The 15,217-nt window shown below is 46.2% G+C and overlaps 1 protein-coding gene across 1 annotated transcript in view; it reads right to left on the bottom strand.

Annotated features, from left to right (window-relative positions):
• Positions 1-561: 561 nt before the first annotated feature.
• The window catches only part of ARPC2 (actin related protein 2/3 complex subunit 2), a 29,427-nt gene continuing 14,771 nt past the window's right edge, over positions 562-15,217 (bottom strand). Inside the window, exons 6-11 of the mRNA XM_044241583.1 lie at positions 12,030-12,216; positions 11,305-11,398; positions 5,665-5,791; positions 4,100-4,200; positions 3,561-3,661; positions 562-1,021 (exon numbers count right to left, since the gene is read on the bottom strand). Coding sequence (XP_044097518.1) covers positions 997-1,021; positions 3,561-3,661; positions 4,100-4,200; positions 5,665-5,791; positions 11,305-11,398; positions 12,030-12,216 — 635 coding nt within the window. The 3' untranslated portion in view covers positions 562-996. The remainder of the gene's footprint in view (positions 1,022-3,560; positions 3,662-4,099; positions 4,201-5,664; positions 5,792-11,304; positions 11,399-12,029; positions 12,217-15,217) is intronic.

The raw sequence follows: 15,217 nt of genomic DNA, 5'->3' as shown, positions 1-15,217 counted from the left end.
CTAACACCCATCAATGTCCTGCAGAACTCATTGTGGGAAATCCTGTGTATTATCCATAATTAAAGAACTAGCCAGGAGGAGCCTGGGTGGGCTCAGTCCTTAAGTATCTCCCTTCAGCTCAGGTCATGATCCCCAAATCCTGGGATTGAGCCCTAAGGTGGGCTCCCTGCTCAGTGGGAAGCCTGCTTCTGCCCCTCTCAATCCCTCTGCTTGTACTCTCTCTTGCTGCCTCTGTCAAATGAACGAATAAAATCTTAAAAAAAAAAAAAAAAAGCCAGAAAACACTTAAGTGACTATCACAGTCCCGGAAGTTTCTCGGCCACAGCCAGCCAGACTTGGTAACAGGCAGGCTTTACAGGAAGCACGTTCACATTTACTCAGAACCACCAACCAAGAGCTCACTAACCAGCCATTCTCTCTCTCTTCTAAGGGGTGGTTGAGGGACTCGTGGTCTAAGGTTTCCCAGATTTGGGTCTGTAGTTTAAGGACAGCGCCATGTGTACTCTTCTTTCCCCTCCTCTCTCTTTTGAATTCAGTCTAGAAACCCAGCAAATTCTCACGTAAGATAGAAAGATTTTCTTTATTAATGACCCCAAACCGTATTTCTTTAGATACAGGAGTTTTGAACTCAAATACTTAGGAGAAAACAAGTTAAGATTGCATTATCCTGCAACTCATTACCAGTAACATATTGCAAAGCGCAACAGCTCGGAAAAGGGGAGGAAGGCAAGGGAGTGAGGGAGGGAAGGTAAAGAAAAGGAATTAAGTTGATCAAGTGGAAATCCTTTTTTTCTTTTTTTAATTCTTGAGAACTATGAAGTCCTTGCAAGCACAGCTCGTTTCTGCAGATTATTTTCCAAACGTGTACAAAAATGGAACCAAAACGGAGAATCCCTTAAGAACCTGAAGAGGGGCAATGTTGAGAAGCTACGATTATCCAGCAGCAAGTGTTCCCGCCTTCAGCTGCCAGCCGCCTCCTCTTCCTGTTCCCGAGAGTTAGCGGGATGAAAACGTCTTCCCCCTTCAAAAGCAGAGAGAAGTGTGAAGGCCAGTTTCTGGCTCACCTGTCCTGCCGCCCCACACTCCTGGACTGGGGATGTGATCCCAGGGACACCAGACGTAAGTGAGTAAGTTCCTTAGAGGCTGTGGGAACTCTAGGCCTGGAATAAGCCCCAGCTCCCAGAGAGACTTCATCAGCTTTCCTCCTGCTGAACACTTTGGGGACACCGCGGAGCAGCTGTGCCAAGCCCGCAAGGACATTCAATGTACCAAGCTAGACAGGACAGTCCCTGGCCCATGGTGTCTGGATGGCCTAGACCTACTCGAACTTCAGTCAGGACTCAACCCTCTTCCAGGCCGAGAGCTCAGGGCCTCTCTTACACAGCTTACGCCCCTTCAGGCTCACAGAGAGCAGCTCCTTCAATCTGTCCCCATGGGATCAGGATGCTCGAAACTTCCAAGTACAGGAGCTGTGTGCTGCCTTGCAGTGACCACACACTCGGTTACAGAACACTCGCCCGACTTTAGGCTCCTGAATCTTGGTCTTCTGTCCCATCCAGTATTACTCTGGAAGGGCCAGCTTTGGGAAGAGGCTAGTTTCTGAAGACAGAGGTCGTTTGGTAAAGCAGCCTGGAAGCTAGGGCTGAGAACTATGAGAAACTGGGGCAAACAAAGATTGGGGGCTAAATTTTCCTGTCCTGAATGTCTCACCCAGCCCAGACTGAAACCGTAGTGGTTCCTCCACAGCCCCATCCCGCCATGCAAAGCTCCTGAGTGTTCGATTCCGGCAGAGAGCACCAAGCCAGGAAACCATCCTATTCCATGCAGCCCGTTTCTGCTGCCGGGAGTGGGGGGTGGGGGTCCCGGCTTCTCCTACTCATCCTTAGTAACACGACCTGGTTTTCAGCTTGGATATGGTTATTTGCCTCCCCCTCCTCCTTTCTGGGGCCCATCTCTGCTAAAGAGAGGTCACAGAACAGAGAAAGGCAGAGCTGCTCTTTTTAAGCCCCAGGAAGGAGGTTTACGGACAATTTGTTTGTTTTAAGTATCTACCCTTCCCCAGTTCCATACCAGGATAGGGGAGAACCCTTGTGGGGAGACACAGGGTGGTGGCTGCCTTGGTGGGCTCTTCTGAACAGACGAGAAGTTACAGGGCTAAGGATGACACAGGCAAGCCCTTATGGCCTATTTACGAGGCCAGCCTTCCATTTGGTGTGGGATGGACTGACAGGTCAGGCTTCCTTCTGCTGTGCCCAGCTGCCCGTTCACCTCCCAGCCAGTCTCTCCACTGGCCCTGGAAACAGCACAGCATTGGCTGCCTTACACTTGAGGTCACCAAAGTGACAAGAGCGGTTCGTGGAAAGCCAGAGGGGCAGGGGACCTTGGAAACTCCAGGAGGGAGGCCAGGTTTTAGAAGAGGTGGAAACAGCATTTGTGTCCCAGGACATATGCCCTCCCCACAGTGTTGGTTTTGCCCATGTCTGGCCTTGCCACAGAGCTGCGGAGTAGAAGGGGTGACGCTGTGAATTCGCCACCATGGCTTCGGGACACCTCTCTGGAAGCAGAAGACCCAACTACAGCCTGAACACCCCTCCTGAGGCTCTGGGCAGGAGCTACAGCGAGTTACTACCTAGCCTCTAAAGTGGCCTCTAAAGCCTTTGCCTGAGGAAATCGGGAATGACTTCCACTGCTCTGATGTTCCCGAGACTGAAAACCCTCAGCTCCGGTACCAAGAGTCAGGCGCTTCTCTTATCTTGTCAAGTGGCAGCAGAAACTAGCTTGGCAGGAGAGGCCTCATGTGCCAGGGGAGAACTTGGAGCCCTGTGCACACCATACCTGCCAAAGGTCATCCCTGAGAGGAGCTGGTGTTGGCAAATACGCTGGCTGGGAGGGGTGTGCAGAAGCTTAGTTCACCTCAAGACCTGAGTTTAATGGGCACAGAAGCTGGCAGATAAGCACTTATTCCTTGAGAACAGGATCGCCTAAATTTCACCAGAAGGGGCATCCAAACCTGACATTTTGCTTGAAGACCTTAATCCCTACCTAGGCTCCAGGCCACGCTGGCCTCTCCTGCACGGAGCCACACATGGGAGTGCTATTCAGCATTTCCATCCCTGAGAAAGATAACTCTGTCTCCATGCAGCTTCCTGCCAAGCAGCAGAGCAGGGGATAAAAATAGGGGGTGGCTGCAGGCCCGTTAACTCAGCTAAATGTCTGTAAGCAAATCTCTTCCCTTTTCGAGGAAGACCCTGAGGACTGACCTCTTAACTCAGGCCCAAAGAGAACACAGTGCATCTCAGTAAAAAGGTCCCTTTTTGTCTTCCCTAGCTGACATTTTGCTAGCTCACGAAGATGTGGAAACAAGGGAATCCATCCCGGCCCGCTCAGGACTGAAAACCTGTCCATCCCATTTTTGGTCAGTCAGGTGGCTCCAGGCCCGACCCTGCCTGCCTTTCCCATGTAGGCAGCAGCTACCAGACACCTGAAGGGCCAGGTCACCCACATCCACTATTTTCCTCGGGAAAGGAGGGTGGTCCTGCCTGTGAGACCGCTCTACTCACGTGATTGTTTTCATTTCTTTTTTCTCGGCATCTGGACGTGCACGGTTCAGCACCTTGAGGAAGTCAGATGTTTTCGCCCGCATACGTGTGTGGATATAGGCCTGGGAGCAAACACAATGGGTACTGAAGCGGTCACGTCCTAGAAAGACAGCTCTGCTTTCAGGAAGGTCGGGGAACGTATGCCCCGGGCCTGACAAAGGTCCATGCAGGCAAGCCGGAGGGCAACCCTTTCTGGAGACATATGTTCATCTCTCTACTGTGCAGAGAGGTAGTGGAGAGAGATGGAAGGAAGGCCATGGTATCTTAAAGTCTCCAGAACCATTAGAGTTCATAGCAACAGCCTGGACTATAGGAATGACTTTTTTTAAAAAAGTAAACTCTACCTGCAGTATGCTGCTCAAACTCACAACCGTAATCATGATCGCGTCACATGCTCTACTGACTGAGGCAGCCAGGTGCAGCCCACGCAGAAATGACTTTTTATGCCATTAACTCTGGTGGAGAATGACCTGGAGCACAGGCCCGAGGTGCTGCCTCACCTTAGAGCACTTGATGTGGTAGTGCAGATAGTCCCGGAACGTGTGGATCAGGTTGATGGTGTTGTCTCGAGCACTGGCGTTGGTGTGGCGAGGGAACAGCACTGCGGGCAGGGACACAGGTAAGACGTCAGGGTAACATCAAGGCCAAAGGGCGGCAAGATCAGAGCCTACAGTCAGCTCCGATCTCTCCCTGCCTGAGGAGAATGCACTTGTTTCACTAAGCCCAGGCTCTGACAAGGTGTTCTCCTCCAACAAGGAAGGGATAAGTACTACAACAGGGCGGGTCCCAGTGAGTGCAAATGGAGGCTATGTCAAGGAAAATGGAGGAGGTGATGGCAGAAAACCAGGGCTCCCCTGGGAAAGGGCTTAGTGCCGGGCATCACTCTAGGTCATGGTCTCTTGAGAAGGTGGGACCACTGGCTGGGGGGGTGGGGGTGACTTTGGAGAAAACACCTTATCTTTGACATCAGCATGAGGAAACAGCCTGCTTATCCTCCATCCATGGTGATTTGGCCTTCAGAGGCACTTGGTTCCAGAAGATTCAGTGGTCTTGTGAACACTAAACATTGTAAGCTCCAAGGACCTCAACTTTCCTGATAAGAATAGGCAGCAGGAGCTGCTTTGGCCGGGCATGAGAAAAACCCCTCCCAGGGCACCATGCACTGAAGCCCCCTGCAGCCACTCTGCCCTCTTCACCCCTTTCAGCTTTCTGCAATCCTCCCCGTCTCCTGCACCTACTCTACTCAGTGGTCTCGGCAACAGTAAAATCCTCCAAGTAGGTGGCTTTGCTAACATGAAAAGGAATACCTCAGAAGAAAGGGTGGGACCCCGGTGTCCATTTGCCCTGAGAAGAAACAAACACCAGAACCAGAGGTAACTATGTGGCCTAGGATCTAAGATGCCAACGACCGGACCGTTTATATGCACCACAGAGAGAAAGGCTGCCAACGAAAGCGTGTGGCATGCGTGAACTGTAAGCTGTGTTCCAACCTCAAAGACGTCACACGACAGAAAATGTGTAGCTCGGATTTAAGGAAACATGGTAAACTGGAGGGCTCATCACCAATCAACAGGTGCACCATCAAAAGTGAGGGGACTTCAACCTCACAAAAGGCAACATCTCAGTGGCATCGGGTGCCAAGTGTGAACAAGCGGTTATTTCAAACTGTCAGCTATAATCCCGAGCCAGCTCACTGGTCTGGAACAACCATAAGGGAAGATTTGAATTTCTTCAGTGGAATAAGTGAATCATGGCTGGAGCGCTGGCTCAGGAAGCAAAAAACCAAGAAACGCCAAATGCCAGAGAACTCCCTCCCACCCAGCTGCTTTGTGGTGCTTATGTGGTCCCAAGTCTTAACACCTGACACCAGGGGCTAGATTTTTTTTCTCCCAGCATTTAAGAAAAACAGGGGGAATAAAAAAGAGGACTATGGCACTCCTTCCCACAGTTAACGCACTGGCACAGAATGATCTGGTATGCCTGCTTTTGCCCCTTCCACATTTTAACAAAGCCCTGTCCCTGTTCAGGCCTCCTGCAGCGGGAAGGCACCCCCCACGCCGCTCACCGAAGGTAATGTAGCCAATGTTGTCGCCCACGGCAGCATCGGTGTCCTTCAGCTCCAAAGGCGGTTCCCTGTGGCTGAAGAGGACCTGCGGGGCTGTGTGGCTGGCTCTGCGGCCTTCTTTGAACTCCTGAACAAAGCAAGCAGAAGAGAATCTGACGTAAGGAGAACAGCAGCTTCCACTACAAGGCTGGCCCCATGGGGTGTGCCCTCTGTAGCACTCCAGAGCGGCAGACGGCTAAGAAACACCTGGCACGATGTAGGACAGTGCCACCCGCTACCCACACGATCTGGACTCAAAAAGCAGAGACCACAGAGTCCTTAACAAAGCTGGTCTTCAAAATGTGATGAGAGCATTTTTTTTTTTTAAAATTTTAAGATTTTATTTATTTACTTGAGACAGAAAGAGGAAGGGAGGGAGGGAGGGAGGGAGGGAGGGGGAAGGAGAGAAAGAGAGAAAGTGGGGAGGAGCAGAAGGACAGGGAAAAGGAGACTCCCCACCAAGCAGGGAGCCAGATGCTGCTGAAGGCAGACACTCAACTGCCTGAGCCACCCAGGCGCCCCTGATGAGAGCGCTCTTAATCCCGTTTCCTTTCTCTTGCTTTGCAAGGACAGAGGCAATTAAAGAGGCAATAAAAGTCCATCTGAGACTAAACAGACAACAAACTGCAAAGCATGAGAGAACCAGCTTACATTTAGATTAAGGACTACTGCTGATTTGGTTCTTTTGATTTCATGTGGAGAGGCTGTATTTATCAGGAAATCTTGAAAATCTCAGGGTGCTATGGAACCCAGGCTCTAGCTTGCTTAAGACTCAAGATAAAATCTTAACTCTTTTCCTCTTTGCCTGAAAGCCCGTTAGGAGCTGGCCCATTTCTCACCCACCCCCTTACTGCCCCTTCCGCCCCATCTCTGCTTCTTCCTCTTTCTTGAAACCAGGCTTTTTCAGGGCTCTGGACCTTTACCTAAGTCCTGTTTTGCAGAGGTATCTTAGACCATTACTGTTTAGAATCCACCAAATGGAACTTCAGACTAAATTTAAGCCCTTCTTGGGGGCAGAAGACAATGGAGTTAAAGAAGCAGAGCTGTTTTAGGGTTCATCCCTGAGAGAAGGAGGCTATGTAACATGAGAAGTTAAAGCCTGACCGTTAATTCTGGTCTTGGATGAATTCAATCACCACCACTCTGCCTAAGAGCAAATCATCCCTAAGACAACGTCCCCACCCTCTTCAAAGGAGAGGAAAATGAGGATGTAAAAACCAGGTCATTCCTCGCATGTTTTAATCTTCAAACCACAGGCTTTTCTAACACATACATTCCCGTGTACATACCAAAGTCATACAAGGCATCCCTGTCTCAACCCAGATGTGCAAAAACAGAACTAGACTTTCCAGCAAGGCCGGCAGAACAGGGTGATCCAAATTCACTGAATGATAGCAGAAGGATGGAACCGAGGGCTAGGTAAAGCCTCGGAGCGTCAGGAGGACCGAAAACCAGCTTCCACGGCTGTTTGGTCTGTGATGCTCTTCTGCTGCTGCTCAGCTATGACCTCCTCTATCCTGCCATCTCCAGCATACTCGGGCAGCTGGCTGCTGTCTCGTCTCTAAGTCTCTACTATGGCACTTTATTATTCACTAACAGTCTGGCTTCCCTACCAGGTTGTAAGCTCTACATGCCAAGGATCCTCCTTTATTACTCTGTATCCATTTCTTCTCTTTCAAAGAGGCCGGCTAGCACACAGCTTGCTGAATGAAAGCAAGCGCTTTCTACCCTCGCTGACTTAGTGCTGTTGCATTGTAAAGGAAGGGACAGGGACTATGCTTCCATCTGTAGGCAGGAAGAAAGTGCACAGGGCAGCAAGCCCTCAACAAATTAGCAGCAAAAGAAGGGTAACATCTGAGGAATTCTAATGCCCAGTCTGGGATCTTGCCTGTTCCCCTGTGCTGCCTCCTGAGCCGGCACTGCCTGGCTTCTAGAGCTTGGTGGAAGATAAACTACCACAGCCAGATTAGGTTATTAGCTCCCTCTTAAATTTTGTTCCTCAAATGAAAAATATTTGGAGAGGCAGAGAAGGAGTCAAGATCATTTAAAATGGAAATTCCTAAAGCAAAGCTTCTGAGATTACCCATCTCTAGAAAACATTACTTTTCATTCTGCAAAGGGTTGGGAGGTTTTCTCACTTCTTTTTTCACTCTTTAGCGCCCCTCCCCTGGGGGATAGGGAGAAAATAGAACAGATAATAACTGCCAGCATTTTCTTGTGTTTATTAAGTTTCTTGAAGACTCCAAATCACTGGTACCTGTTGGCATTCAAACCCAGATGGGGTGCGTGTAAACCCATGGTGACTTATTAGCACGGATTCCTTGGGTTCTGTGTGCAGAAAACCACACGTTATATCTGGTTAACAATGCACTTCTGATTTGGGGCTCGCTCCCGTCTTTGTTTCTTCTTGCTGCGTTCTCTTAAATAATACTTCAGAAACTATCAACCAACCCACACAAATAGCTCTCCTTTCTTGTTAGGGTCTTTGTCCTGTATCTGTCAGCAATGATGCCTCTTTCTTTTTCCTCCAACTAGGATGTCTTCTGAGTACCACAATACTATTTCTCTCTTCCACCAAAGCACAATTTATGACAGCAAATACAGCATATATCCAAATATATACAAAAACGGAGTATATGATAAAGGTAGCATCTTCAATTGGTAGTATAAACACAGGCCTTGAAACAATGACTACTGAGACGAGGGGGTAGCCATTCAGAAAAAAATGATGGATCCATCTTTCAAACCATATACCAGGAGAAAACTCCAAACAGGTAATCAAAAGATTAGGTGTAAAATATGAAACTATAAAAATACTAAGAAATGACACAGGTACATTTCTTTAAAATCCTGGAGTAGGGAAGGCGTTTCTAACCATGACTCAAAATCTAGGAGCCACAGAAGGGACGGACTGAACTTTGTGAAAATAAACTTCTGCGTTGAGGGGAAAACCCCCCCACAAACTCTAATGACAAACTGGAAAAAATATCTGCAACTCCTACATAGGTAAAAGGCTATTCTCTCTAGTATATAAAGAAATAGAGAAGATCAGTAACCCAACAGAAAAATAGGTAAGGATAGAGACATCTCAAAGGGAAGAAAAATAAATAGCCTTCAACATAAGAAAAGATTTTGGACCTCATTCCCAAGAGTATATAAATATCATTTTTAATCCATCAGACTGGCAGAAATCTGAATGTCTGTCAACATACTCTGGAAATCGAGCACTCTCATGCATTGAAGGTGGGAGGCAAAAGGGCACAACTTCCGTGGAGGGTCTGGCAATATCTACTAGAGTTCCTTTGACTCCGTGCTCCCAATTCAGGAAAATATCCTGCAGCTATGACCACACAGGCATCCAGGTAGACAGGGTCCTCAACATCCTACCTTCACACCTGCCTAGAAGGCAGACTGCTTGTGTCTTGTCCCCCAACATACAGAAACCAGTGGACTATGTATAACTTTTCTTGGTTATGGGGGCAGACGTTAAGATCTAAAAATATGAAAAATATTCTAGTTCACCATACGCTAATCTCCAAAACTGTACTGTTCTTGGTGCTTGCCACAGAATGAGCAGTGACATGATATTTACCAGACTTTCTCTAGTGCTCAGCTTGCATGCCAATGAAGATAGTGCACCAAAGGCAAACACTAGAATATCCATATAAGTGGGGAATGGAAGCTCCTGTCTTCTTCTTAAAGGCAGGACAGCAACGGTCAGAGTTGGCCTGCTGACGGACAAAAGCAGCAATCATGTTCTGAACCAGGTTGAAGGTCCACACCGGTAGGGGGGAGACCCACAAAGGCCCACAGCAAGCAGGTCAGTTATCAGGAAGAACTTCAAACAGCATCCCAGAGTCACAGCATTCTGCGCTAGGCATCTGCTGTTGTGGGAATTTAAAGTAACAATGTCCAGGAAAATTCTCAGATAATTTATTTTGGAGCAAAATCCAGCAAAATAAGCCCAGGTTTCTAAGGTCATTTCAAATAAACTGTCCCAGCCTCTGACTCTGTGGAGATGGAAGAAAGGCAGATGGCTTCCCAAGCACAGGCTTTCCACATTCCTGGACACCAGATGGGGCTGCCTGGTGCCAGTCCAGTCACTAACTAGAGATACTGGCAGTGCAAAAATGCAGAGACTCCCTCTTCCCTTTGAGACCAGTGTCCTATCACATGTACTTTGAGGGAGGAGTTTAAATTCACAGGCAAAGAAACACACAAAATTCTCCTAAGGAACAAATCTCCTGTAAGCTCTCCAAGATAAGGTCTGTTTAAAGCACAAAAATAAGTTAAGATGTCGCTGGGAATAAAATGGAACAAGACTGGTAAAAAACCAGCCAAATCTAAATATATACTTCATAGCTTTTAAAATTAGTTTGTCAGTCTGGATTCAGCCCAATTTCTAAGCTACTGCATTTAATTCCCTTGTCAATTCTGCCTAAAAACAGATGAAATGCCTGTCTGGAGGCTTACATTTAGGACCCAAGATATAGGTCTATACATCTGTGTGTACGTACACACACACACACACACACACACACACACACACACACACTCTCTCTCTCTCTCTCTCTCTGTCAAAGTTTAGTGCTCTCAAATGCTGAAAAGTGTCAATATTCCAATTTTTTCTGCATAGTGACTGCAAAATTAGAGTTTCTGATTAATTAAACTAAACATAAAAAGCCACCAGAGATGGATGAAATCGAGGCTCTTACTTTTGAGTATGTCCCTGGCTGCTTAGAGAGGATACCCATAAAATATCCTCACTGCATTAAGCACAACCATCTTTCAACTCCATGGCGCAAAAAAGAGTCTGTCTCAGAATTCTTAAATCTCCTCACCCTGCCAAGGAACAGAATGAATGTACAAAAGGTGTTTGACAATCTAACCGCCGTACTAGCTACTGAATGCTGAGCCATCCTGGAAGAAATCAGCCTGAATATACCACTTCACCGATGAGCTCTCCCATCTCAGAACGAGCAGCTGGTTAGCAGACAGCATGACAAAGCCACAGTGGGGTATTGTATCAGACTAGAGTCCAACTGTACCAGAAATCCAATTACCAAATGTCCCACTCAGCCCCACTCCTCTCCTTGGCAGGTGAGCTCCTTCTGAGGGAGGCGCTCTGCGGTGACCTTGGACAAACCCTGGCCAATCTGCCTCCCTGTCTGCCCCCCGACTCTGCCCTACTGATACACTACCTGCTGCTCAGGAATCTAGAGACTCAGTTCTGAGAAGAACTAAACCAAGCCAAGAATGGACCTTGCCAGAAACTGCAGGAAACACAAGAGGGTAGGAAACATGACTAAGCTTTAAAATGAAGACCCTATGGCAGCAAGGGTGCTTAAAACTCAGACATACCGTTAGTATGTTTAATCCTCAATTCACTCTCCAGTCCAGTGCTAAAAAGGCAAAAGGCACTAAGGAAAAATGACACGCAGTGAGTTCTGTGGAGGCTATCTGATGAAATCTCTGACAAGCGTCGGCGCCCTCTGAGCGGCCCGTTCTCTCTCCTATGCTCACGGTGTGCTTCGGTGCCCAGGTGTAAACCAGCACGCCACCATGCTACCTCCGCCCCACCACAAGACATCCGCTGCATACCTGCATAAACACTTTTCCAATGACCACATCGTCGTCATCCTTAAACACTGTGCTGAAGACTACCGTGACTCGGTCCTTTTTAGATTCAACGTACCTGAGGGGAACAAAACCCATGAGATAAGAAGAATCAGCAAGAGATTTTGTCAAGAACTTGATTTCCAAGTGAAGGAGGCGGTAAGTCCTAAATCACTTAGTTCATAAAACAAGGTGTGCCAAGGGAGACTCAGTATGTCCGACCAACAGAGTCAGCATAACACATGCCCGCCCAGAGAGGCAGGAGAGGACCATCACCCTGAGGAGCTGGTACTGACGTGTCTGTGTGGTGGGACATGGAATCTGGGGTTACTCCAGAATCTTCACTTTAAAACATTTCTTTCTTTATATACTAGGAGAGTCCTACTATGTAGATGATCCAAGAGTTGCAAACACACAGAACACACGGTCCCCTCTCCCTGTCACTCAGGCTATATGACTAAAGGGGACCTTCAATAGTGGTGTCTTAAAGGAAAGCACTTTCATCTTTTGCCAACTACTGGTATCTGTGGAGAAGAGCAGAAAACGGCCCCCTTTTTTCCCCTGTCATCTAAAACCTGGCTTAAAGGACTTTATGAGAAAGACATGTTAGGGGGATTCACACAGTAGAGCTTAAGGTCTGACATAATGTGTATCTTTCAGTGACGGCATGTAAGCCTTGCCCCAGCTTTGGGACCAGGTTCTATACTCACATGGTCTCATCATCCCTATAATGGATAACTGCCCTGTTCTCGCCTTCCTTGCCCTCTTCTTGGAATTGGAAATATTTCTCAAAGACAGAGGCAAAACAATTTCGTTTCAACATGCCAGCCTGATGCACAATGGAATCCTTGGATGCCGGCAGATTTTCAAGGTCATATAGCAAAGAGACATTGTATCCTAGAGAGGGGAAAAAAACCCACAAGTGGTTATATTTAAAACGAAACCAAAAAACTCTGCAGGTTCTAATGACATTTTATCTTGTTTCAGTGTCCGTACTTTTAACCCAGGTAGATTGCTGTCCACTCTCAAGGTTAAGATAAAACTTTAATTCTTGTATAACCACCGTAAATATACACATCTAATTAACAAATGCTATGCAAAAATTTGAATCAATATCAAAGATGACTGATTACAAATAAGGAATAAGCAGCAGCCATAATTCAGAACTTTGAGTAGAAATTTAGTGTTCCAGACACAGGAATGAAGGGGGCACCTGTGTATGCTATCAAGCTATAATAATAGGAGTTACGTATTTTTCTCTGATGGTTTAACTGCCAAGTGCTAACACAAAGTCAGCAGCTGGGTAGCTTTATTTTTCTTTAATAAGATATTTTATTTTATTTTTTAAAATATTTTATTTATTTGACAGAGAGAGAGGTCACAAGTAGGCAGAGAGGCAGGCTGAGAGAGAGAGGGGGAAGCAGGCTCCCCGCTGAGGAGAGTCTGATATGGGGATGTGGGACTTGATCTTGCATGATCTCAGGGTCATGACCCAAGCCAAAGGCAGAGGCCCAACCTGCTGAGCCACCCAGGCACCCCCCTGGGTAGCTTTTTAATTAAAACAAAAAACAAAACAAAACAAAAAACCCTTTACATATCATCACAAACCTTTTGTGGTGAAGTATGGACAAATTCAAATGTGTGTGTGTGTATGTATATACTGCCCCCAAAGCTTTCATATCTACATACTATCAAAATTTCAGTTTTTTTTTTTTTTTAGTTTTATTTATTTGACAGAGAGAGACACAGAGAGAAAGTGAACACAAGCAGGGGGAGTGGGGGAGGGATAATCAGGCTCCCCACTGAGCAGGGAGCCTGATGTGGGGCTCAATCCCAGAACCCCGGGATCATGGCCTGAGCCGAAGGCAGACGCTTAATAACTGAGCCACCCAGGCACCCCCCAAAATTTCACAGTGTTTTAAAATATTTTACTTCATTTGATCTCTGTAAGAATTCTTTGAAGTAGGCAGGCCAGATACAGTTGTTCTCATTTTAAAGGGAAAACAAGTTCAAAGGAGCAGAGTGCCATGCTAAATGCAGCATGATACAGAGGTACAGGCAACTCTATTTGGAACTGAACAGAACTGGGTCCAAATCCTGGGTCTTGCCACTTCATGACCTTGGACAAACTACCTAACCTCTATAATTCCTACATCTATTTAAAAAGGGGGGCTAGGGTGCTTGGGTGGCTCAGCTGGGTAAGTGACTGCCTTGGGCTCAGAGTCCCAGGATTGAGTCCCTTGTCAGGCTCCCAGCTCCATGGGGAGTCTGATTCTCCCTCTGACCTTCTCCCCTCTCATGCTATCTCTTGTTTTCTCTCTCAAATAAATAAAGAAAACCTTTAAAAAAATAAAAATAAAAATAAAGTAACAATAAAAAGGGTGGCTTTAAAAAAAAAAAAAAAAAAAGGGTGGCTAGACCAGGGAGGCCCTTGGAAATATTTAGAGCGCAAAGTACCTAGAACACAGTAGGTCATCAATAAATGGGACCCAAAGCCAAGTCTGCTGACCGCTGCCTACTATTCTCCCTCTTTACAGCATGTCAAGTAGGAGTTCCAGCAAACATGGCTGGGGAAACTAATTAGCTAATCAAACAATTAATACAAGGCAATTAATTAATACAAGGCAAAAAGTTGGCTTTGAAAGAGTATCTGTACAACACTAAGGGTCATTTCATATTCTAGGTAACTGCTGGGAATAATTTTACCAGAACCGTATGGAGTATCTGAACATTTATACTTTGTCACTATTTAATTTTTTTCCCCAAGTGCATTCTGGAGGTATGTTTTTTGTTGGATCGAGCTTCACTGAGAACACGGGCTATCTAAATCTCTGTTCTAGATTGTGCTGAGCATATTTCTGGCACTCTAATATTAAGTAATATCAATCATCACTCCATTTTGGGTACCTGAAAACCAGAGAAGCAGACTACAGGATTGAAAATTAGATAGAAAATGAAAATGTATGAAGTTGAGCTTTGTTCGTTTTAAGAAGCCAAATAAAACAAAACTACAGCTCAAGTCAGACTTTAAGTAAGGCTTTCATATGATGAAAAGGAACATACTGAGGACAGATTAAAAGGAAAAATCTAGTAGAGCCTGGTAAGACTCCCAAACTTGCCTATATAAACCCATAGAAAAAGAGGAGACACATCACTTTCACATGTATTTATACTTTGCACTTGTATGAACACAAGGTCTGCAATCTCGCAATGGCCTGTGCTTTTAGCAGGAAGCAGAAGAAAAGGCTCAGGGACAGAAACATTAGTTCTGTGTTATACTCCAGTGGTTCTGGGAGACTGTAGGATCTAAGCTATGTCAAGCATGCCCATGAGTTCCAACACGATTTTTTCTAGTCTAGTTCTGCTTCTTCCTTTCTTTCTTCTTCTCGCTCTAAAATTCCTTGAATCCCCTTAAAGCCTACAGTGTTATTTTGTTTGTTTGTTTGTTTTTGTTTCTTGATATATTTCTACCATCTATTTGGGGATGAAAACATTCCAGTATTCCTTATGGACTGTAGTCAATGCTCCCACCCACAGTATCCCTAGTAACAAGTTACATCCCAAAGATATCATTCTGTATTTGGTATTTTGTTTCCACAGCATACAGAAGACTGGGGAAGGTCTTCTATTGGGACTGACCGGGGAGGGTCTTTTATTGGGACTGGTGAGGCATGTCACATTATAAAAATGAAAATAAATAAGCAAACAAAAACCACACAAAGGCTGGGGAAGGAAATAAGCTAGTGAAAATAACAGCTGTGAATAGACAGATGAACTCTCCTTAGAACAATTTGCTAATCGAAGTACCACAGGAACAAAATGTGAGTAATATGTTCAAAAGAACTTAACTACTTGGTCCTCATCAGGGGGCCCAGCTAAATGCAGAATCTGAGCCCAG

This window comes from Neovison vison, chromosome 3 (genome assembly GCF_020171115.1).
Source record: "Neovison vison isolate M4711 chromosome 3, ASM_NN_V1, whole genome shotgun sequence".
NCBI classification, from domain to species: Eukaryota; Metazoa; Chordata; class Mammalia; order Carnivora; family Mustelidae; genus Neogale; species Neogale vison.
This window is presented reverse-complemented; position numbering and strand designations above follow the sequence as displayed.